Genomic DNA, 23,797 nt, shown 5'->3' on the forward strand with positions numbered 1-23,797 from the left:
GTTACATTACTAAAACACATATGTTTCTGAAACAAATATGAAAGTACTTATACTTTTTTTTAATACTTTGAGCCATATTGGCTTCCTTTGGTATTTTCTTCATATTTGAAGAATTTCATTTGTGTCAGAATTCTATTTGTATCTAAGAGTGCTCATTTCTCTTTAGCCTTTCTAAGTTTTGTATCATGCAGTCATACTTCCTTTTCCTCTCTTTGGACAAAATAAGTTATGCTTCCTGTTTTCCTAAGATAGATTATCCCTTTTTGGCCAAATGCTCAGAATGATAAAATACCATTAATTTGGTTTTTACTTATTTAGAATCTCTGCTAATTTGACTTGAAAAATGCTGAAGAATATTTTCCATGTCTTATGTATATAATAAAAGTTTGCTAAGTATAGAAAATTATTTAATAAGGTTGTAGGAGACATGTTTAGTTTATTTAAAATAACAAGTTGTTTTAGGAATGCTAATGTTAAACACTCCTTTCATTTATTGGAACAAGTCATCTAGGACCTAACATTTGAAACATGCTGTTAATTCAAATTATTGTATGTACTTCAAAGGACCAGTCCTTTCCTCCCCTGCCCCTTCTTCTCTCTTTCTCCCCTCCCTCTCTTCCTCCCTCCCTCCTTCCTTTCTTCCATATAATTCACTAGTTTAGATGGTTCCTGGTTGATCTTCCAATCTAGTGAGATTTTGTTATATATTTATAATGAACTTGTCACAGGTTACACTCCGTATTTTAAATCTAGGCTGTCTCATGCTCCTCATTCATGGAAGAGGACTTTGGCTGTGAATAGACTGTGAGAAACAAAAACCTGCAGTCATTTTTCAGGAGTTCTTCATTTGGTATTTTTAGCATTAAAAGTCTAAGTGGCTATTACTCTTATGTTTTTATAATTGGTATAAGTTTTCATAATATACCATAACCTTTTCACCTAATTCTATCAAAACAAAGTAAAACATTGGGTTGAAAAGCTTTTAAAAGGCTAAGAACTATGTGTGGTTCATATCACCCAGAGTTTTTATTATTGCCTCAGTGATTTGTACCACATATGGGACCTATGAAAATCTTGAGCTTTGTAGAAATGCTTATAATTTCTGGCGTAATGCTATCAAATTGGCATTATGTGTGGTAGTATATTTTATTTCAATTTTTATTTTCTTAAGTTTTTAGAATAAAATACATGAGCATGATTTTGATGGAATGCTGTTTCTCTAAAATGCAAATCATTGCTTTGCACACAATAGAAGATTACACGGCTCTTTTGAAGCGGTTATGCTCTATCATGTCCATGTTTACTTAGGGAGACTTTAATCTGTGGGTATTTGACATTTGTAAAACATAATGGCTCTTCAGAGTAGCCCACTGATGGTGCTCGCCTAATGGGTTGTCAGCATATTCACCCCACGGTAGTTTATAATGCAGCTGTAATATTGCCTTTGGCCCAGAGCTGCTTGATTTGCCAAGAGTTGGTGTTTAGAGGTAAGATATTCTTATTTGGAAAAGTACAGTGACAATAACGTGGAGAAAATTGGAATTATAATTATCCCAGTACCATTGTATTTGTAAATTCCTACCTTTCAATATGCTATGGCACTGAGATCCAATAGAGGTGATCATCAAAGGGATAATGAGCAATTTCCTTGAGTGTGGTGGTTCAGGGATTTCCAAATAATGAATATATTCACTAGAGCATGGGGGTAGGTACAGCCCTAGTTGAAGAAATGGTGATATAACATTGCAGCGTTGAGAGTCCTTGGGTATAATATGATAACAGTAGCAAGAAATGAGGAATCAATAAATTCCTATTTTATTGAATTGTCACAGTGTGTAGTTCTGTAAAGCTAGTAGGAAAATGAGTCTTTACACCTAAGGGCTTATACTGTAAAGGGAGAGAGAGTACAGCCATTATAGACACAAGAGACTGAAAGCACATATCTAATTGTAAATGTCTAGAGAGAGACACATTTGCCCTAAGACTGTTCAATTGTGTATTATTTATTAAGACAGGGAAAGGATTAAGACTTTAAATTTTTCTATAAATGAAAATGTTTGTAGTTGGAGAATGGGATTAGCACTAAGGGTCTGAAACTAAAGATGTAGTTCTTTGGCATTGCATTAAAATGTATGCCTAGTACCTTGTATTACAGTATATGTTTCAGTTGTGGGGAGGACTGTAATGAGCCTCATAGGTGTTTTGGAGAGGATGGGGATCATAGGGCTTGCTTGGCTGCAGGAGACAACATCCAGCAGGGCATCCAAAGTAATGAAGATAGAATGGATCCTTTGGAAAAGGGTTTTTCATTTTCTAAATTATATAAGTTTATTTTATTTGGTTGGGAACTGGGAGCACTGCAGTTTACGTGAAGCTGAGTGTCTTAAAACTGACAGAGGAAGGAGACTTCTTTGCATATGTGGTTGAAATCGATTAGAATGGTGAGGTAAAGGCTTTGATTTGGGTGAGGATGTTCTGGCGTGAAGTTATATAAAATTTAGTCTATCTGAGCAGCTCTGTAGTGATAATACTAAGGTACAGTTTGGCTAATAGTGTGGTATAGAAACACTATCGTTGGACTTTTTGCTGTATGAAAACTGCCAGACTCACATCATTTGAGGGGCATAGAAGGAGCCAGAGCCAGTGATGATCGCCCTTCTCTACCTCCCAACTGTCTATCTGGGAAATGGCTTGCTGAGATAGGCTGTGGCTGCTGCTGTAATTTTACATCAGGTCTGCCCATGGCTTTGGGATTAGAGATTGGGGCCTGCCAATTTGTGGATCAGGTTGCACTTGTAGTTAATTATTTAGAGCATATGGCATGACACTGAAGCACACATGCATACACACATTCTGATTTCATTTTTCAGCAGCTGTTTCTTTTCTTTTTGAAACTGATTTTTTTGAGATTGGGAATTATTTGTAAAGACAAATAATTTCCTGGCACTGTTGCTTATAGGACACTTTGTAAATCTAAAATTACATAGTGGTCTTGCAAGATAATATTGTAGAATTTTACAGAGCTATATCTTAATAGTGAAGCAATTTTGAAAATCTCATGACAGTAGGCAACTGGGGCTAACTGGTAATATATTCTTAACACTGTGATATTGATTTGAAAAAATTTTTAGCAGATGGAATGTGTCTGCTAGGTTTCTTTATTTTCCAAATTAAGTATAAAATTTGTCCCTTAAACATAATAAAAAAAAGATTGATAGAATGTAAGGAAGGGGAAATTGTATTTCTGATAAACTTTAATTTTTATGTCTTAGAATTATCTCTCTCGAAAAGATTTGCTTAATTTTGTTCTATAAATATAATGAAAGCATTTGGGCAGTAGTGATAGTCTTTGTAAACATTTTTTAGCATCTGTGTGATTCCCTACCTGTTGAGTATCTACTATGTGTTTAGTCTGGAGTGGGAGGTGATGGGCTATAAAGAAATGAAATATGTAGATTTTGTCCTCAAACATCGACTCATTGGTGAGAAATTCTAATAACAGTATAAGACTGCCCATGGTTAGTGGTTACAAATGAGAAGAATAACAGCATTGCATTATGAGTAGGAAAACATTCCACAGTGTCTAGCATGCATTTTTCCGGTCTTTATTGAGCACCTACTAGTGTAGAGCAGAGCGTGAAGCATATTGCATAATAGGCACTTACTGTTTGTTGAATAATCCTTGAATAAGAAAGATTCTATCTCTGCTCCCAAGGAACTTGTAGTTTGATGGGGGAAAAGAGCCACAGAAACGCATCATTACAACTCAGCAGTGAGAGTGTTGCTATGTAGATGCTAGAGTACTGTGCAGACTTGACCTGGGACAGGAAAGAGGAATAGAATTTAAATTAGAAGAGGAAGAATAAAGTGGGATGAGAAAGGGATTCCAGGAGAATGCAGGGTCAGTAGTGATTAGTGGTAGTATTTAGTAGAGAAATTCTTAACCTAGGGTCTGCTTCAGAGAGTTCTATCCTGAAGGATTGTGTACAGTGCTTTACTCTTAAATGCATTTTTTTTTTTTTTCTGGGGAGAGTCAATAATAGCTTTCATTAGTTTTTTTTACTATAGATCCCTGACTAAAATGATTGAGAACCAAGAACTTAGTACCTCCATAGATAGAATAGTTAGAGTCTGCTGTTGAGTCAGCACACGCCTACATACCAGTCAGGTGGCAGGACTGGCTTCCGTAGCAAAGCCACACCTCCTCTTTCATTTTATTCTGTAACTTGAAGTACACAACACCATGCAGAGATATTTTTTGCACTCTCTAACCCTGGAGGATCCTGGACAGGTGCCGTCTGTCTATCTCTCGTCTCTCCACGCTCTTTTCTTTCTATTTTTTGAAAAGTGACATTTGTATTTTGGATCAAAAGTAGTGGAGACTCTGGGAGTTTAAAAGTCTAAATATTGATAGTTGCTGAGTAACTTTCACCTATTTATTGCATACAAAGATATTCTCCCCTCATACCTACTTATCTCTACATCTAACTCAGTAATTCTCTGTTGGGTGAGGGTCAGGACAGAGAAAAGGGAGCCACAGTACTCAGCAACCTCACTAATTGGTTACAACCTTCTCTGACGTAGTTGGGGTGACATTCCTAACTTTCTGCCATATCACTGGTATCTATATTAGCATGATTTGTGACTGCTTGCTTATGCAAGGAGCCTTGGTAGTACAGTGGTTAAGAGCTTGGCTGCTAACCAAAAGGTCAACAGTTTGAATTAACCAGCTGCTCCTTGGAAACCCTATGGGGCAGTTCTACTCTGTCCTGTGGGGTTGCTATGAGTCAGAATAAACTCGACGGCAATGGGGTGGGTATGCTTACAGAGAAATGAAGTCAGTGGCAAACCCAGTACAGTACTTACAAAATCGAGTAAAAGTACAAGTTTATCCAGTGCAATTCTGTGTCCTCATGTTGTTCTTTCACTGCATCGGAAATCACTGATTACACAGAAGTTGATTAGCAATTGAAAATCACATAGGTCATTTATGACTCTCATTTGGAACCAGATGGGTTCAGATTGAAGGATCAGTAGTTTCCATGGCTGTTTTGTATGTTAGTGATAATAACCTTTTGTTGACATTGCCTGACAAAGAAATATAATCTGTAAGGAGAACTCCGGGAGATACATTAGCACAGAGAGTTAGAATCTCAAATAGCTTTTCAGTAGCTTTTTGCCTTTTGCCTTTGTCCCTGAGTGGTCTTGGGCTGTGTGCTGCCCCCTCCATCTTCTTCCCCCCTTTGTTTTTATATTTCTGGAAGGAAGTCATCAAATATAATTTGTGACTTTTACTTTCATAGAAGGGCAAGGTATTGAAACAAACTTTACACATTGTTCTGTATAGTCACAGATATTTTGTTTTTCTTTCACATTATACTGTCTAAACCTTTGAATTTTTCTATCTATACACTGTAAATTCATGTTGTTTTCTCTGTTATGGAATAAATCTTTTGGTTGCACTCAGACCTTCAAGGCATGTGTGAGAAAATGAATATATATATTTTTAAATGATATATACTAAAAATGAGGATGGCTAAGTGCCACTAGAAGACAGTGTTTAGTGTTTGATGTGATCCTGTACCTGGTGCATACCCTGTTACTTTCATTCTAAGCGTTATTGATTTTAAGATACACCTGTAGTTTAATAACAGCTTTTGGAGAATAAAGAAATACTATCACAGTAAATAGACCCATCAGTTACAAGATGCACCTGGATTTAAGAAATGAAAGAATTGAGGAAATATGACAGTATGAGAGGAGTGACAGCATGGTTTAAGTTAAAAATCCTAGCTCTGTGATCAGCTGTACCTGGCCTTTGTTCCTATCTCTGCTGTCCAGTAGCTATGTGACCTTGGCTAGGTGACATTCTCATTGTGCCTCGGCTTCTTCGTCTATAAAGATTGACATCGTAACAACCATCTCATGTCATTATTCCAAGAATTAAATAAGATACTGTGCCTTGTAATCCAACATGGTGATGTGGGGTGGTGATGGTAGTAATAGTGATTCTAGTAATTGTTATTAATAGTGTAGTTGGAGGAAGGAACTTGATATCAAATATTAGATTTTTAATGGAAATATGTATTGAAATGGAGTCTAGTTTAAAAATATGATTCTCTTAGCTAGTGAATAAATTGTGGAGATACTTTTTCAGTTTTATTTCTTGAGTACTTTACTGGGTATTTCATATTTCCTGTTATAAATTTAACGGAGTCACATGGTCTTTAACCCTAAATGATAAGTTTAGGAAAACAGCTTGGGTTCCTTTGAAAATGATTTTATTTTCACTATGAACAAGGAAAATTGTTGTAGAAATTCATTTTCAAAATAAAACCAGTTGAAGCCAGTGACTTTGATTCAGCAGTACTCCAAATTGGCTCTGCCCAAAGGGAGTTACATTGTGGCTAGAAGAAACTATTGCCATTTACTAACCCATCTAACCTGTAATGAGTTAGGTGAGGGCTTGAATTGTTTCCACCTTCCCTGATGGTGTGGAAATTACAGACACAAAGGCCAACGGTGGAATTGCCTGAATATTGAATAAAGAATTGGCTATACAGCTCTTTTTCTGATAGGTAGAACCTTGTATAGAAGAATTACATCCAGATTTCTGACAGCTTTTCTTACAAAATATGTGTCATTTCTTTGAATAATGTTAGCAATTACTGTATATCATCAATTCCAATGTGTACATTTTTTCCCTCACATTTTTATATCTTTGAAATCAGGGTACTTCTTACAGTTGATGACCTCTCACAATTGGCCAGATGGCAGTTATAATATAGTTGTCATTTGCCTGCACATGAGTGAACTTGGTCATAGCTGTTCATATTGTTGTCACTTGAATTGAATTATATGCGCTGTTGGTATTATATGAGTTGGGCTCAATTGTCATTTAGTATGTCTTCAAAAAGATTACCCTGTGATTTGACATGAAACACAATGTACACAAAAAGGCATGGAAACAGAAGCAGGGCACAGCTTAGGTATGAGTAAAGCAAATATTCTTTATTGAAGAAATGACTGCAATTCCTCGTTTTCTTGCAAAGCAATAACCAAGTGCTTTACTACACCCACAAAAGAAAAATACCATGGGTTGATGAAGCTATCTTTATGTTTTTATTACTGAGACGCTTGCCAAAGGATTGCCTGTCACATGCCAACCAAGAAAAAGCCAGCATTAAAAGTTGCAGAATGAGCGGCAGTGGCTTGGAAGGTTATTCCTAAGGCACTCAAGAGATGCTGCGTCCTCAGCATTCTCAGTGGCACAGGAGTTGAAGTAAGGCAGAAGTGTGATTTGATTTGAAGTAATGCACAGGTGTGAAGACTTTTGAGGGAACAAATCAACCAATTTTGCTTTTCTTTTTTTTAAACGTGCAGTGGTTTTGTATGCTTAAATCTATGGCTCACGTTAAAGAGTTCTTTCAGTAAGGAGAAAGTAAAAACTACTTATCTAAGTAATTTGAAAGAAAACATCTTGACAGTTTAATGGGTGATGTTTTTATTTTAATGATGTATCTCATCAGCCATTATTGATTCAGTGGCTTACTGTGTTAGTTTGTTATTGAAACTATAAAAGTAATTGTTGATGAAATTATTGTAGGTGCCTAATGGATAAGAACTTCGTCAGGATTGGGAAATGGTTTGTTCGACCCTATGAAAAGGATGAAAAGCCGGTCAACAAAAGGTGAGTCTTTCAAGCACCGTTGGCTTTTGGTTTCTTTTACTTGACCATAACTGACTTTGGGAGGGGGGACACCTTATATATTTACTACCTAATAATATTGGTAGTTCCGGTGTACTAAAATAGATTTGGCCTAGAAAGATGATTGTCAGTATAGTCATGTTAAAGCCACTTTTTACCACTGTGGAAGTGAGGATGGTGAGACTTTGTCTCACTTACTTTGGACGTGTTATCAGGAGGGACCAGTCCCTGCAGAAGGACATTATGCTTGGTAAAGTAGAGGTCAGCGAAAAAGAGGAAGACCTTCAACGAGATGAATTGACACAGTAGCTGCAACAGTGGGCTCAAACATAGCAATAATTATGAGGATGGCGCAGGACCGGGCGGTGTTACATTCTGTTGTACATAGGGTTGCTGTGAGTTGGAGCTGACTCTACGGCACCCAACAGCGACAACAATTTGGAATTGAGATGTTATGTTTTAATTTAATTATCCTCCCTCATCTTTCTACATTAAAGTTTTATATGCCATAACTTTAATAACAGTTAAGTGAATTAAAATGGTGACAATTTTTATAGAATTGATTGATGCACCTCAAAGTACTTTAAGACATCTTTGGTTATTGTAAAACCAGGACTGTGAATTGCTTCTCTAAACAAACCTGAACTTTTATCCATCATTTGTGATGTCCATGGCTTGTTAAAGGGTGTCCTTGATACTTACAAAGCATGGGATTATAGTTCAGTTAAAACCAGAACTTCCCCCTCAAAAAACCTTAAAATGAAATACTTACTTCACTTACCTATCAACACAGTACACCTATTCCTCACTCATTGACTATCTCGTTATCTGACATTTCACATTTACGACATTAGTAAAAAATGCTGTCTGACTATGGTGCGCATTAACAACGTACGTCTGGCAGGAACGAACGCTGAGGTGTGAGGCGAGAGTAACACTGCCTGTGATGGTTAAGGTTTGTGTCAACTTGGCTAGGCCATCAGCCTCAGTGGTTTGGCAGTTATGTAATGATGTAATTTGGCTGTTATGTAACATGTAATTTGGCAGTTATGTAATGATGTAGTCGTCCTCCATTTTGTGTTTGGATGTGGTCTTGCTCCAATTATGCATGATGCTGATTTTCACATAATGACCTGGTCTTTGGAACCTAACTGTCTTGATAATTGAGGATGGGTGTATAGACTTAGTTGTAATCATAAGTATGTATTGATTATTTACATTGATTTGACCTAATGAGTGTGTTCCATGGATTTGTATTTTTTAATCTTAGTGTTTTCTTTAACTGTAAAGAAAATTTAGATTTTCTGTGGTTAAAAGCTTTGACTTTTATATCTATGACTCTAAATGGTTAATTATTTAATTACTTTAGCACAACTTTCTTTACTGTTCTTAGTTTGCCTCTGTGTGCATGCATTTTCACATCTGGTCACTGATGAATCAACCGAGATAGTCATAATACTTTTGATCATCAGTTATTCATGTCATGATTTAACAGAAATTTGGAGATGGAGGAAATGTAGGAATAAAACAGGGACTGAATCAGTATCAATTAGTATTTTAATAGTAAAAATAATGTAAAAAAGTCAAATGTAGTTACTAGTCTGTTTTATATAAAGCTTGTATAACTTTACATCTCATTTAGATCCCGAAAGCCTTTGTAACTTTAGCAAGCCGGATGTAAATAATATATGTAATATATTTTGATATTTCATTTTATGGAGACTGTTGATCTTTGAGCAGTGTAATTGAATTATTTTATTGCTTTTAGATTCTGTATTTATGATTGAACATGGTATTTTGTTTCCTTGTAGTGCTACGATGTTAAAGATTCTAAAAAGAATTCCCCTAGGAGAAAGTGTTAACGATTAGAACATTTCTAAACTGAAGATGAATTTAAGATTTTATTAGATGAGATGACTTTTTCCACTTTTATCCTGAGTGGAAAATAGAGGCTTTTGCTGGACACTGAAATAGGATCTCATTGGCCAGCTAACTTTGGATGGACAGAGTGGGGCTGTAGATGAGGGGATTTAGAGTGAAAAGTCTTGTGCTTATTTCCCATTTCTGTCCTTCCAAGTTGTTTGATTTTGGGCGAGTTGTTTAGCTTTTCTGAGCTGAACTTTTCTTGTTTTTTGCTGTTAGCGAGTTGATATTAGCAATTACTATCTTAGAGGGTTTTTGTAGAAATTAAATGAGGGAATTTATGTAGCAATTTATGATTTTGTCATGGAAACGAAATGAGTTAAATGAATTTTCCTTACCTTGAATTATTTTTTTTTGTACACGCAAGTTTAGTTTACTTGAAATTTTTTCCCCAAAGAAAACATTTTTTAAAAATAGAATATTATTCTAAGTGTAAAGAATGTAACACTAACATACAAAGACACTGTTGTGTAATAGATTTAAAATATGATTTAACACATTGCATTTCTTTTAAGTACTTGAAATAATTCTAGTAATGGTGACATATAACTGTATTGATGAATGAGTTTCAAATGCTAGATTAATAGCATATGATTTCTTGCACTAAAATTTCTCTCCTTATTGATAGCAAAACTAAATAATTTGCTCCTGAGTTCTTAATGTTTGATATAAGATGATGTTTAGGATAAATTTTTGCAAACATATATGTATGTATATGTATGTGTTCAAGATGATAATTAGGAATGCATTCAATATCATTTTTTTTTCTATCTTGACATGTCTTTTGTTATTCATTTCCTTGGGAAAATAATAAGAAAGAAAAATCTGGCTTTTTCTTAAAGAGTGGTGGCAACTAAAAGCAAGTATACAGAATTCCTGGTTTTTAAAGTTCGTGTTGAACTTGAAAAAGCCTTTGCTTTAAAAAAAAAGAGTGAAAAATAAATACTTAAAAATCATTTAGAAATTATTTTAGTCGTGGAGGTTTCTTCTGTTGGAAAGATATTTATTTTCTAGTTTTCAGCCCCATACTTGATTACTGTAGAATTTGAAGTCTGTGCACTTTAGTCTTTGAATGCCATTTTTAGGGAAATAATTGATTATCTCCAATAACAGTTTATACCTTGTATTTTTTCTGGTAGTGAAGTATACACAACCTGAGTTAACATAAATACCAGTTTGCTAGTGTATTTTCTGAATGAATTAGCCATCTATTCTGTCAAGGTGAAAGCTGTGCTGTTCTTGGATGATACTTCAAATAGCTGCAAATATTCTGTTTTTTTGTATTTGTAGTGAGCAGTTACATATTCCAACTGGATGTGTATCATTTTGACTATGCTTTTGTATTGCTTTATCTGAATATTTTCTTCCATCTTAAGCCTAGGATCATTTCTTTCTTTTTATGTTCTTACACCATCTAATGTACATATTAAAGGAAGACCCTTTGCCTCTAGTAGCAAAAATGGATTTTGTATAAAAAGGTGAAATACTTTCATGTAGAAGTTTTTTTTTTTGCACTGTAGAACTTCTCTTCCTCTTCTCTCACCCTCTTCTTTCTCTCTACCTCTCTTCCACCCTCCTTTTCTCTACACTTTCTCTTTGTCCCTCCAAAAGTGTGTTATAGCCCAGGCATGTGTGTTACCTTCTAGGCATGCAAAGATGAAAAGGCGGTCCACTACTGTCAGGGGAGGGATCGCCAGTCCAGAGGGTAAGCAGACACGTGCACAGACACTTGCAGCATGAAAGGCCAAGGGAGTCTCTTCCTAGTGTCTGGAAAAAATATGATCATTAGCTATGATTTTTCAGTTTTCTTTGTAAATTTATTTTGTACGTGTGATACCTTTTGTTACTGATCCGTTAACAAGGGTTAGCAGATGAGAAATCCATAATAGAATATTATAACGGGACAACTTGGGATTATGCATAATAGCTGTATAGATTTTTTAAAGATAGGTCTATAAAATATATAGTCATTTTTGGTAGTTTTTAAATATGTGTACTAGCATTGTGATTCTATTTCCAGCATTTTATGGAATCAAAGGAAAAATAAATAGGAGAATACATAGTGTACTTAGATTAAAATGATTTGACTTATGTGGTGTATTTGGAGTGTTAAGGGATTTAATAGAAAATAAAACTTTTATTAAGTGTGATTCTTAGAAATGATTAAATTTGTCTCTGTGAACCTTTCAATAGAGTGTGACTTATACTTTATTTAGAATTTATTAATAGGTATGTAAGATTGAAATAGGATACCTTAATATTTATGGCTAAAAAATACCATGCAAAGCTGTGAGTGCTAAGGTGAAATATTTACCTCTTATATAACTGCAGTCTCCTTAAAACATTCGTATCTGGTCTGCTGTTATAGTCTTCTGCCTGTTTCTTCTGACTTCTAGCTTCTCCTGTTTCTAATCACTGTACACTACACAGACTGCTGTTAGATTACTTTTGATGAGAAACTTTCCGACACAAGAACATAATGCAGTATTGGTTGTGTTTACGATATTATCCAAACTTTATCTGACCTTCCTGCTCCCCCGCAGACTTTTTTTTTGTCCAGCTGGAGTTGCCCTTCACAGTTTTTAGCATAGTCTAAACTTCTCTTCTCTTTTGTTGATGTTCTTTCTCTCACCCTTTCTGTCTTCCTTGGCAACTCAAGTTAACTTTGATCTCTCTTCTGGAATGCTCCCCTGAGGCAACTTTTCTAGCTCTTCTGGCATTTACCTCTGTGTTTCTAAATAGCATGTTTATGCTGCTCTTCTTGAGTTTTCAGCTTTAGATTTTCTTGAATTAATGCTATGGAAGGTGAGAATTTAGTCTTTTCCCTTCTTCCCCATTCTTATATCATTCCTAGACAGAATCTTTAAAACAGAGTTATATTTATTTTGGTGTCCAGTCTGCATTATCATTTTCTTCTTTTATTCTACTCAATATCTACAATTCGTAACATAAAGGCTAATACAAGTTGGGATGAACTGAATGGAACCTACTTTTTTCCTTTGTATAATTCTGTTTACTATACCCTAAGATCAAAATGGAAAATGAGTCTGAAAAGTCAGCTATAGGTAGTCCCTGACTTACGTGGGGCTCCATTCTAGTGACTCCATTTTAAGTCAATTCAGATGAAAGTCAAAAAACTTTTTTTTTTTTAAGTTTTCATTATTATTGCCTTTTATTACCAGTATCTTTATAAATCCGATCTTTATTGTCTTTGGGGTTTGGAAACATTACATATAAACTTGGAGATGTGATGACATCAGAAAATTATGTGCTGCAACATTGTATTTAGTACATATTGCTAATGATAAGATGTACCAAAGGAAAGAAAAAAAAAGGATGGTTCTAAGTGCAGTTTGTTGTAACTGGAATATTTCCTAAGTCGGGGACTACCTGTAATATAAAACAAAACATTGAGTTATATCATCAAAACAAAAATATTCTCTTCACCATTTTTATCTTGATATTAAAAGGTGATCCTTTAAAAATACTGTGTATTTGGTACATACATATAATGGGTTAGAATCTTTGGTTCTTATAATTATCAGTTTTGCATGAATCTTTCCCAGTATTATTTAATGTGGAGTGATTTATTTGTTCAAGTTTGAGCAGTTGGACTCTTTATAATGCTTACATTAGTCCAAGTATTCCTCAGTACACTCTTACCCTTTTGGAGTTTGTCCTCTGTACTGTTGGACTGTGAATTGCAGTACTTGTAGTAGAAACAGCTCCAACGCATTTTGAGATCTTACCATGCCTCATAGAAAGAAGGAGGCCTTTTTAATTGGTTGCGCGAAGAAGAGCCTAGAGGAAACATTATTGGACAACATTTGAAAGATTATTATATACTACTGAAATTGAATAGGCTTTTGTACAAACTCAGTCTTACTGACATAGTTAGGTTCCAAAGACCAGGTCATTATGCGAAAATCTGCGTTATACAAAAGTGGAGGATGACTACATCCGATCACGATGATGACTGCATCATTACATATCTGCCAAATGACACCATTGCATAACTGCATTACATCAGTATGTAATTGCCAAACCGCTGAGAATCATGGCCTGGCCAAGTCGACACATAACCTTAATCATCATAGCTAGTGTTACTCTCATCCATTACTGCCAGATGTACATCGTTAACGCACAAAATAGTTGAATAGTAGATTTTTTACTACTATCGTAAATGTGAAATGTCGGATAATGAGATAGTTGATAAGTGAGGCAAGTGTAATAGTATTGTTATCAGTGTTACTATGAATGTGAGGCAACAAAGGGATGCCCTAGTATGTGTAATTGAAGGCAATTGGCTAAAAAGTATTTCTAGGTTAGGTGAGATAAAGAATGATTATGTATAGAAAGTACATTTCACTGAGAGAGAAAATTGGGCTGTTGGCTGGAGAATTGAGAGGTTTGATTTTACAAACAAGTAAAATCAGGATTCCAGTGCAAATATAAAATGAACAAATGTCAGAAATTTTAATCAACTCGTTAATTAACAAGGGAATAAGTGAGATGTGAAAAGCAATTGTTATTTAAGAATAAAATAAATTTTATTCTTTCAGTTTATGTGCTACTAAGTAGTTGGTGCATAAATACTTAATTAAGTTATTTGGATCTAACTAGTTAATAAATGAAACTGTTAGCTACTTCCTTTGGTCTAGGAGTACCATGAAAAAAATCACTGGACACCTCTAGTCTTATTTCCTGTCCGTATTGATTTTACTTTTTTTTATGACTGTCACCAAAAAACCAGCTTCACAAAGATTGGACTTTATGAAAGGATCTGATGTTGAAACTGTGAACTACTGTATGCTAGTTGTTTGTGTGGTCTCTGACAAATGTTACTTTGCTTCCCTCAAAAATCTAAAGTATCACACAACGCCCCCGTGAATTTCCTGCAGTGTACCGGTGACTTGGTGCAGAGGTTGGAAACCTGGGCACTAGCTGGTCCTTGGATGGGTCTTTGCTCCTGTATGACACTGAATGGATGAGCTGCCCTACCCCCCCTTTGCCTTATTTCAAAGTTTTGAATAAAATTTTTAACAAGTACCCTGGGGAGCTTCTAATTAGAATTGTCAGATTTCTCCCTTTAAACTGCCTGCTGGGTGTTGGTGGTGTCACTGATTGTCCTGGTAGATGCTCTACTCTGTGTGTTTCCATAATCTACCAAGTATGTAGAGCATGTGAGTCCCCTGTGCCTCGACTGTTCCGGTAGGCTGGTTAATCTTGTCACTCTGATGCAGTAGAGCTATGGGATAGCAGATTCTCTAACTTTGTGGTCTCAGGGCACCGATAAATATTATTGAGGACCATAGAGCTTTTGTTTATATGGTCTGTAGTTATCAATATTTACTGTATTAAAATTAAAACAGCAAATTTAAAAAATTTATGACTGAACATAACAATAGTAAACCCGCTGCTATAGGTTAACGTAAATAACCTTTTTTTAAAAAAATTAATTACTTTCTAAAAAAAAAAAAAAAAAACTTTTCAGTGAGAAGAGTGGCACTTTTTTTCTGCAGATCTCTTTAATGTCTAGCTTAAGAGAAAACAGCTGGGTTCTTCTGTCTTCTGCATTCAGTCTGTTGTGATATCACATGTCACACAGCCCTTGGAAAACTCTGTGATACACTGGGGAGAAAATGAGAGTGAAAGGTAAATAATGTCTTAGTATTCTGAAAATAGTTTGACTTGCTTCCTGCCCCGAGCTTTACGTTCTTATACTTACAAAATTTTAATGTAGATGAGGTTTGTCTTCATTTTTCTCATAGGCCAAAAAAAAAAAACCCAAAGCCAAACCCATTGCCGTCAAGTCAGTTCCGACTTATGAAGACTCTGTAGGACAGAGTAGAACTGCCCAATAGGGTTTCCAAGGCTGTAATCTTTACGGAAGGAGACTGCCACATCTTTCTCCCATGGAGTGGCTGGTGGGTTCAAACCGCTCATCTTTTGGTTAACAGCTGAGTGCTTAGCCACCAGGGGCAGGGAAACTTCCTGTAAAGGGCTAGATAGTAAATATTTTCAGCTTTGTGGGGCATATGGTCTCTGGCGAAGCTAGTGAACTCTGGGCATTATACAGTGAAAGCCATACACAATATGCAAGCAAATGGGTGTAGATTTTTTTCAGTAAAACTTCATTTACAAAAAAACAGGTGACTGGAAGGATTTGGCTCAGGGGCCATAGTTTGCTGACCCTTGCTCTTAAGAGGGAAATTGCTGTCCAGACAGGTTAAGTGATTGGCTGAGAGCCACACGGCTACACAACAGAGGAGCCTGGATTCAGGTCCAGGACTTTCTAGCTTTACAGCCACTGTTTTTCTCAGTTCTTCATGTTTTTAATGATTACAGATTTAACATAGAAGTATAAATAAGTTGTTAAAATAAAAAATTATTTAATGATAGTGGTAATAGGGGCACACGTTTAGAATCTCCCTGGTTGCCAAAGAAACGTTTGGATAAATGTGTCTTTGTCATAGTAAATGATGTGCATAGCAGAGCATTTTAATTCCTGTATTAGTTTGTTAAAATGTGTATTTCTGGAATTTTTTTTTCCCAACAAATAGGCTCTCTAAGTTTTATCCTATTTAACTTATTGTCTGGAATGGGAACCCGTTGCCGTTGAGTCAATTCCGACTCATAGCGACCCTACAGGACAGAGTAGAACTGTCTCATAAGGTTTCCAAGGAGCGGCTGGTGGATTCAAACTGTTGACCTTTTGGTTAGCAGCTGTAGCTCTTTACCACTGCCACCAACATGTATATGTTGTAAAATTTCAACAGTACAAAATGGTATATGGTGAAAAAGTATATCTGTTCCCCTCACCCTCTGCCCAGCCACCTAGTATTTCCTTTTTTCATACAGATATCGAATGGTACACAGACCTTACTTATTGTTCTATTCCTTTTTTTTTTTTTTACTTAATAGATGTTGAAGGTCAATCCATTCACACACGTGTGTGTGTGTTTGTGTGTATAAGAAGATGCTTTATATTCACTCTGAATGTTTGTTCTACCATACTGACCAATTTCAGAATTTGTTTGCTTTGTTTCCTTTATTTTGTGAGTAGCTTGTCTAATAGTAGCCTTTTTTCAAATGATTAAGCTTTGGCATTTGTTGATTATGAGTAAAATAACTTGACAAAGTCCCTGCCAAGGAATTTAGAATTACTGAGGAGGTAAGATGTAAACACTTACAGTAATTAGAGGTGGTACACTAAATATAATTAGTACTTCAGTCTGGGAAATTGTTAATAAGTTTTAAAGGTCAGAAAGGGGAGACACTGATGTGGGCTCTAGTGAAGAGGAAAAATTCATGGAGTTAAAGTGGATTTTGACAGATCTGTAAGGTTTGGATGGCTTGGGGTAGCATCATGTAGAGGACAACAGCAGTAACAAAGACATCACCATGGTGTGTCACGGAAAGACTTGATTGACTAGAGAGAAAAATGCATGCTTAGCAGCAGTGGAAGATTTGAAGAGATGACTTCTAATGTTAGGACTTCTTGAATGATCCAGAGAGTTACGTAGAAATTCTTTTATGCCTGTTTTTGTTCTGCTAGTGGGCCCAACCTGTAGCCATTGAGTCAATTCTGACTCATAGTGACCCTATAGGACAGAGTAGAACTGCCCCATAGGGTTTCCGAGGAGCAGCTGGTGGATTCGAACTGTTGACCTTTTGGTTAGCAGCCGAGCTCTTAACCTGTGTGCCATCAGGGCTGCGCTAGTGGACCCAAGATGTCTAAAAGATGGGGAATTGCTTTACCAGACTGGCATATGACTGAAATCATGCACTTGTTCTAAGAAATCCCTAAGACTGCCTAGGTGTTCATTTGTGGTGGAGAGTTGAGCAGCTTTTGAATTTTGCTCATAATCATTTTATGTCACAGTGATAAATTATTGAGGATTTTGTTTAGATATTTTGGTAAATGAATATGGGCAGAGTATATTCCTTGGAAATCCAAAGCATGTGACATCACTATGGCAAGTATAAAACCAGAACCAAACCTGTTGCCATTGAGTCGATTCTGACTCATAGCAGCCCTGAAGGTTCTGTAGCCAGTATAGAACCATGATAAAGTTCTAAAGAAATGGAACTTAGATTAATTGTGATAGTTTGTGAGGATAGAGACTTATATTGTTCTACTAATGAATAACTGAAAAGTTAAAATAACTGCTTGTTAGGATTTAAGAATTACACAATTCTTGAGTCACAAGTAAGCCTAGTCTTGAAAGTTTAAAAAAAAAGCTTAAAAAAAAGAAGAAAAACCAAGTCTTGTTTGGAGGGCCCAGTCCAAACTTCCCACCAAGTTACGGCAATTCATATGTAACTTTTCCCTTTTGCTCTTGACTCCTTGTTTCTGCACATTCTATTAACATAGCCTGGGACTGTTTTTAGTCAGTGCCTTTTGTGTTGTCTTATTTTGCCTCCTGCCAAGGATTTTAGCAGTTATAGTTCACAGGCTCCCTATTTCTTGTGTTGATTTTTTGAAGTTAGAGCATCTCTCTTGAACCATTGCACTTGAGAAGCACACACACCCTATTATTGTATTAACCTAAATTTTCTTTACAGCACTCTCTGGTGCCACTCTAGCTTCTCTATATGGGCATCTACTGTATGTTGGCATCTACTTCAAACTGTAAGTGGGAGGACACCAACAGAAAGGAAATCATGCTCCCTGGAGCTAGCAGAACAAGTTGAGACGTGTGCTGAAAGACAAATTGAAAGGGTAGAATTAAAAAGCAGCAAATTTAGAGATGCTCAATCACACAACCTTAAATTGGAAGGAAAGGGAAGCTAACTTTTCTAAGTTAGGACTGACATTTGTTAAGGTAATGTCCTAGATGCTTTACGTAACTGATTTCCAGTCTTCACTATATATCTGGAGCTTTGTGTGATTTTCATTGGTGTTACTGATACGGAAATTGAGGCCTAGCTAATTTTGGTAACGTAGAGCTAGAAAGTGTTAGAGCTAAGACTGCATTTTTAAAGAGGAGGGCACAGCCTTTGTGCGTATTGTTTGCTGGGTACTATGTGTCTTGTTATCCCTACAATAGCCCTGTGAGATTAGTGGGAGTAATAGTGATACTTCTAATTTTAATTAAAGGAATTGAGATAAGTAACTTGCCCAAGGCCATACTGCTAGTAAGGGGTGGAGCTAGATGAATCTGTTTCCTATGCTGTTGACTTAATCTTAGTGAACAAGTAATAAATACTGTCTTCCTTGGAAAAAATGAAAAAGAAAGGAAAAGATAAAAAGTATAGGCTTAATGTTTAGCGTGAAATAAAGAACAAATGAATAAACAAAAGACAGTGGTGGTTCACTTTTTGGCTCCTGGGCTAAAAAGTCGAAGTGCAAATAATTAATAAAAACAAAAACAAAAAACAACTCTATGAGGAGACCACGCACAAAGAGAAGACTGCAGATATAGCAGCCTTCAAGGCTTTAAAGAATATTCCTAATCATGCCTTCCTTTTATGAATCGTGCTAGCATGCGATAAAACTCCAAGCAGGGTATTTAAATGCATATTTAGAAGAAAGAACCAACTTCCCATCCTTGCACATTCTCTCAATTAATAGGCAGTAGTCTAGGCAGTTGCCCTAAGGGGCTAAGCTGGATGCTGCTCTATCAAGGGCTCCCTTGTGTTAGTTACATGGTCTGCATCTTCCTGCTGAGAGCTGTCAAACTGGAAATCCTTAGTGTAGTCAAGTATTTCAAATCAATTTGAATCTTCAGGTCAAAGGAACCAGAGATCAAGGATATAAGAGACAAGACTTTGTCTGCCTCTTGCAGGTTTGCCTTAACATTCAGTGACTATTTGGTGCTTAATAGTAAATTAAAAGATTACAGTTTACTTTGGAGGGACAGATATTTAGCTACACTTAAAATTATGGCGGGGAAAAAAAGTTGTTTTCCTCTCTTTCATGCGTTTTATCCATTAGGCGAGGTATAAGAAAAAGAGCATCTTCTTTAAACTAAAAATTGGGCATAGCAATGCTTAAAGAAGACTTCAAATTTTAATGTTAAACAGTATATTTTATTCAAGGGATATAAATGGGAGAAAACTGCAGTAGAGAAGTACATATTAATAATAAACAATGAGAAAAGTGTTTTGATTATCACATGGCCCTGTTATTGGTCACATAAAGCTGGGAAAAAAATGCAATAACACTGTATTTATCTCTGATACAGTATGAATGTTAAGCTGAAAGAAAATAACTTCGTGCATTCAGATCCAGACATTAGGGAGATCAATAATTAGTACTTAGAGTGACAGGAAGTATGACTCATCAATCAATTATGAAATAGAAGATAATATCCTAGCCCTACAGAGTTTTAATTTATGTAACTTAGAATGATTTTTTTTTTTAAATTTAATTATTGACATATGTTTAGAAAGTGTTCTAATAAAACAGTTCAGGTCAAGGTCTGAAAATATATTTACCTTTCTGAGTAATAGATTTTGGCTTTTTACCAAGTTTATCTTTTATCTCTGCTTCTCTTCAGCAAATTGAACATTTCACTATAGGGAAGTGAATTTGCACACTCTTTTACTTTATCTAGTTCCTGCTATTCTGTCTTTCAGTGTTTGACGGATGGACTGAATGAATGAATGAGAGAAAAGTAACTTAAGAACAATTAATGTAAAATTGACTCCAGTAGAATGGTGACACAGTGAGCTGTCTCATTCTTATATTCATAAGAAAAATAGACCGTTGGAACTCAAGTGGGCTTCTCAAGGTCACAGAGCTGGACAGAGCCGGACTAGAAATCTTTTCTCTCCTTTTCTATTCTAGTTCATTGTACTTTCTGCTACATTGCATTGCCCTCCATGATTTAAATGCCTGTAAAAAAATTTTTTCTGATTAGATGCTTTTAAATTACGAAAGTAATAATACATGCTCCTAAAAAAAAATTAGTGTAGAAGGCTATCTAAGGTGAGAAACAAAAATGCCCCTCTTCATCTCTTTGGCTCCCTCTTGTTCCAGGAATTCTATAAAACCTTGTAAAGGCAAATACGTATCCCATCTCAGAGATATTCACTATAAATGGTCTGTAATATATTCTTCCAGAAAATTTGTTCAGAAGATTCTTACATTGTATCTGTGCATTTGTAATCTTATAACCTACCATGAAATTAAGCAAAATTAAACTTTCGATTTTAACCGAAATTCCTAGTCTCCAAGTGTGGACTTTCAAACTGTTCAGCACTATTTCTTAACCGATGAATCTGATTTGTTATGCTACTGGGTTTGGAAGGACTTTTGAGGCGATACAGTCCCCTTAGTTTATGAAATGAGAAATCTGAGTTCAGAGAGGTTAAGTGATTTGCATAAAGCCCCACACTATTTAATTGTACTAAGTGGTTCCAGGGCTTAGATTTCTGTTCTTCCCACTAATTCTTACTGCCTCTCAGTTTATTTTATGGACTTAAAAGTGAGCTGTGTATTACAAACAGGCATGTTTCATTTGTATACTTAAAAAAAAAAAACTTCAAAATCTAATCGATGAACTAGTACTTAGCACATAGTAGGTACTTAAATATTTGCATTGAAATCACTTAAACTAATTCTTGACCATAGTTCGTCAAGAAAACAGGGGATTGGACCAGGTTATTTTTAAGGACCTTTCCACAATAAATGTCTCTGATTTTAGTTTCATTGGTTCATGCTTCGGTCATTGGGGAATCAAGCTGTTTTTCATAAGACTCAAAAAGCACTTGTGTTCAGTGGCTTAGTCTTGGTCCTGACTACATTTCCCAGCAGGCATAAGTCTACTTGTGTACTACAGTGTTTGGTGCACTCTGGTGTCAGGTTTTTTATTAATCCTTTTCCTCTAGCTGCTTGTTCCAATTACAGGAAATTGTTACAAATGCAGAAGGTTGCAAAACAGAACCAGAATTGGCTAGGCAACATCAGTGTGAATAAAAGCGAATCCCACACGTTTAGATCAGATCATAACTCCCGTTTTAGATACTTGGGTGAGTTTATTTACACGTTCGTCTTTCCTTTCAGACCAGGGAGTGAATCGCTGTCAGAAAGATGGTTAGAATTTAAGTGGTGGTGGTGGTGTAGTGTGAGGGGGATAGAGCATGGTCCCTGTCAAATAATGTTTACTGGCCCAGACTGGGATTGAATCCACCCATCATCACCTTGAAGTAGAATATAATGTAGTGTGCTAACCAACCATGGGCACGTAGACGAATGTGAAGTTTATGGGAACTCCAAGGTTTTATAAAAAGAATTCTAGCTTTGTTTTATTGCCATTCATGTAATATGATGAAAATATTCCTTGGGGTTAAACACTAGGGTTGAAAACAGAGCATAAAGGTTTATTTATGTAAACTAGAGTATCAGCAAACCGACAAACATGTTTGTTCTTTGAATAACAATCAGGCAACTTGCTTAGAAAACCATTTGAGCATATAATAAAAATCAGTGCTAGCTTCATTAACATTAAATCAAATAACGGGTGGAAGCTGAAAACTTTTGCAAGTTAATTTCCTGAGGCATAGGGAGCCATTTCTCAAAACTGACTGATGTGCATACTGAATTACCACAATATTAGAGTGCCTTTGCTAATCTGACTGATTTGAGCTCAGTGATTTGCAGATTGAAAGCGACAGTGTAAGATATTTAAAAGGATCATTTTGAACATTAAGTATTGCTACTAGTTTAGAAAATTGGAAGTGGAAAGAGTCTTCTGCCCTGTAACTTCGAGTAAAATAAAACCATATGAAATGAGCCATTTGGTTGATGGTAGAAAAACCCAAATGATTCTGTAACACTGGTTAAGTGTTTGCCAATTGAATGGAGTATGTGTATGGGGGGGTGGGGTGCAGGGAACATAATTACTATGTTGTGTCACTTATGTTCCTTCCTTTTATTGGCTGGTATTGAGCTTGGATTTTGAAGTTGGGCTTTGGGGGCAATTGATGTTAATATAATGAAAGTGTAAAAGTCTTTTAAATAAGTGTTGATCTAAATAGGTTTGACCTGAAAGGTCATTTTCATAGGAGGACACTGTATTTCGTAGAATGAAAATAACTTTTCGGTTCCAATTTGTTAGCATATCTGGAACCAAACTAAAGCCTGTTATGCTTGGGTGATACCCAGTGAGTGATTTGACCTTATCATTATGGTGGAAGATAATTGTAATTCCAAAATTTGTCATTAATTAGTTATCAGTTTCTAGACATATAACTTTAATTTTATCAAAATTTGTTTAAATTGTTGTTTGAAACATTTTAGTTAGTTGAATTCAACCAATCATGTTTATTGACTGAGCTTAATTTACGCTAAGCATAAGAAGTAGAGAAAGCATTCATTATTTAAAAACAATTATGAGTGGAGTTAATGTCTCTCACCTATTTGAAATACATTTCTTTTTTGAAGCACCTTAACAGTAATTACTTGGGTTCATGAAATTTCATCTGTTTTCAGAATTGAAAGAAAGAAGCTGTCATCATCAGAAAATTAAATGTGTCAAACTACGTTGAAAAGTAAAGATGATAATAAATTACTGGTGATTGTTGTTTTCTTCTCTAGATGCCTGTATTTCCCAGTTTTCTACAGTGAGCATGTATTACTTAATTAACCAGAAGGAATCCTACTGATTTTTTTTTTAAAGAGTAAAGATAAAATAAGAAACTTTAATTCTCTTCTGAATCTTTATATTAAAGTACACTTGAATATTTTCCTTCAAAATCAGTACCTCTCTACTTTATAATTGAAATTGATTGTTAAATGTTGATAAGACCAAAATATTAACCGGTAAATTATTTGGAGATTCATTTAACAACGTTAATAAGGAATCTAGGCTTTTGATGCTGAAAGACAGTGATGTAAAATAAGTACATTAGTGATTTCTTTTAAATTCCTAACAACAGTAGTATTAATTTAGCGATTTCTGTATGTAAATTCAATCTAGAGGTACCGTGTGTTCTTTACACGTGATTTTAATCAACACTGTGGCCCCAAACCAACTTTGAGGGCGTCTAGGGTCTGAAGCCCTAATGGCGCAGTGGTTAAGAGCTCAGCTGCTGACCAAAAGGTCAGTGGTTCCAGTCCACCAGCCGCTGCTTGGAAACCCTATGGGGCAGTTCTGCTCTGTCCTGTAGGGTCACTATGAGTCAAAATCGACTTGATGACAACGGCTTTTTTTTTTT

The 23,797-nt window shown here is 35.7% G+C and overlaps 1 protein-coding gene across 2 annotated transcripts in view; it reads left to right on the top strand.

Moving 5' to 3' along the window:
* The window catches only part of MED13L (mediator complex subunit 13L), a 271,111-nt gene that overhangs the window by 143,813 nt on the left and 103,501 nt on the right, over nucleotides 1–23,797 (top strand). For both annotated transcript variants that reach the window (XM_004379045.1, XM_023733778.1), the window contains exon 4: nucleotides 7,607–7,690. In XM_004379045.1, the coding sequence (XP_004379102.1) occupies nucleotides 7,607–7,690 (84 nt within the window). The remainder of the gene's footprint in view (nucleotides 1–7,606; nucleotides 7,691–23,797) is intronic.

This window comes from Trichechus manatus, unplaced genomic scaffold, assembly GCF_000243295.1.
Source record: "Trichechus manatus latirostris isolate Lorelei unplaced genomic scaffold, TriManLat1.0 scaffold00061, whole genome shotgun sequence".
In the NCBI taxonomy this organism is placed as follows: Eukaryota; Metazoa; Chordata; class Mammalia; order Sirenia; family Trichechidae; genus Trichechus; species Trichechus manatus.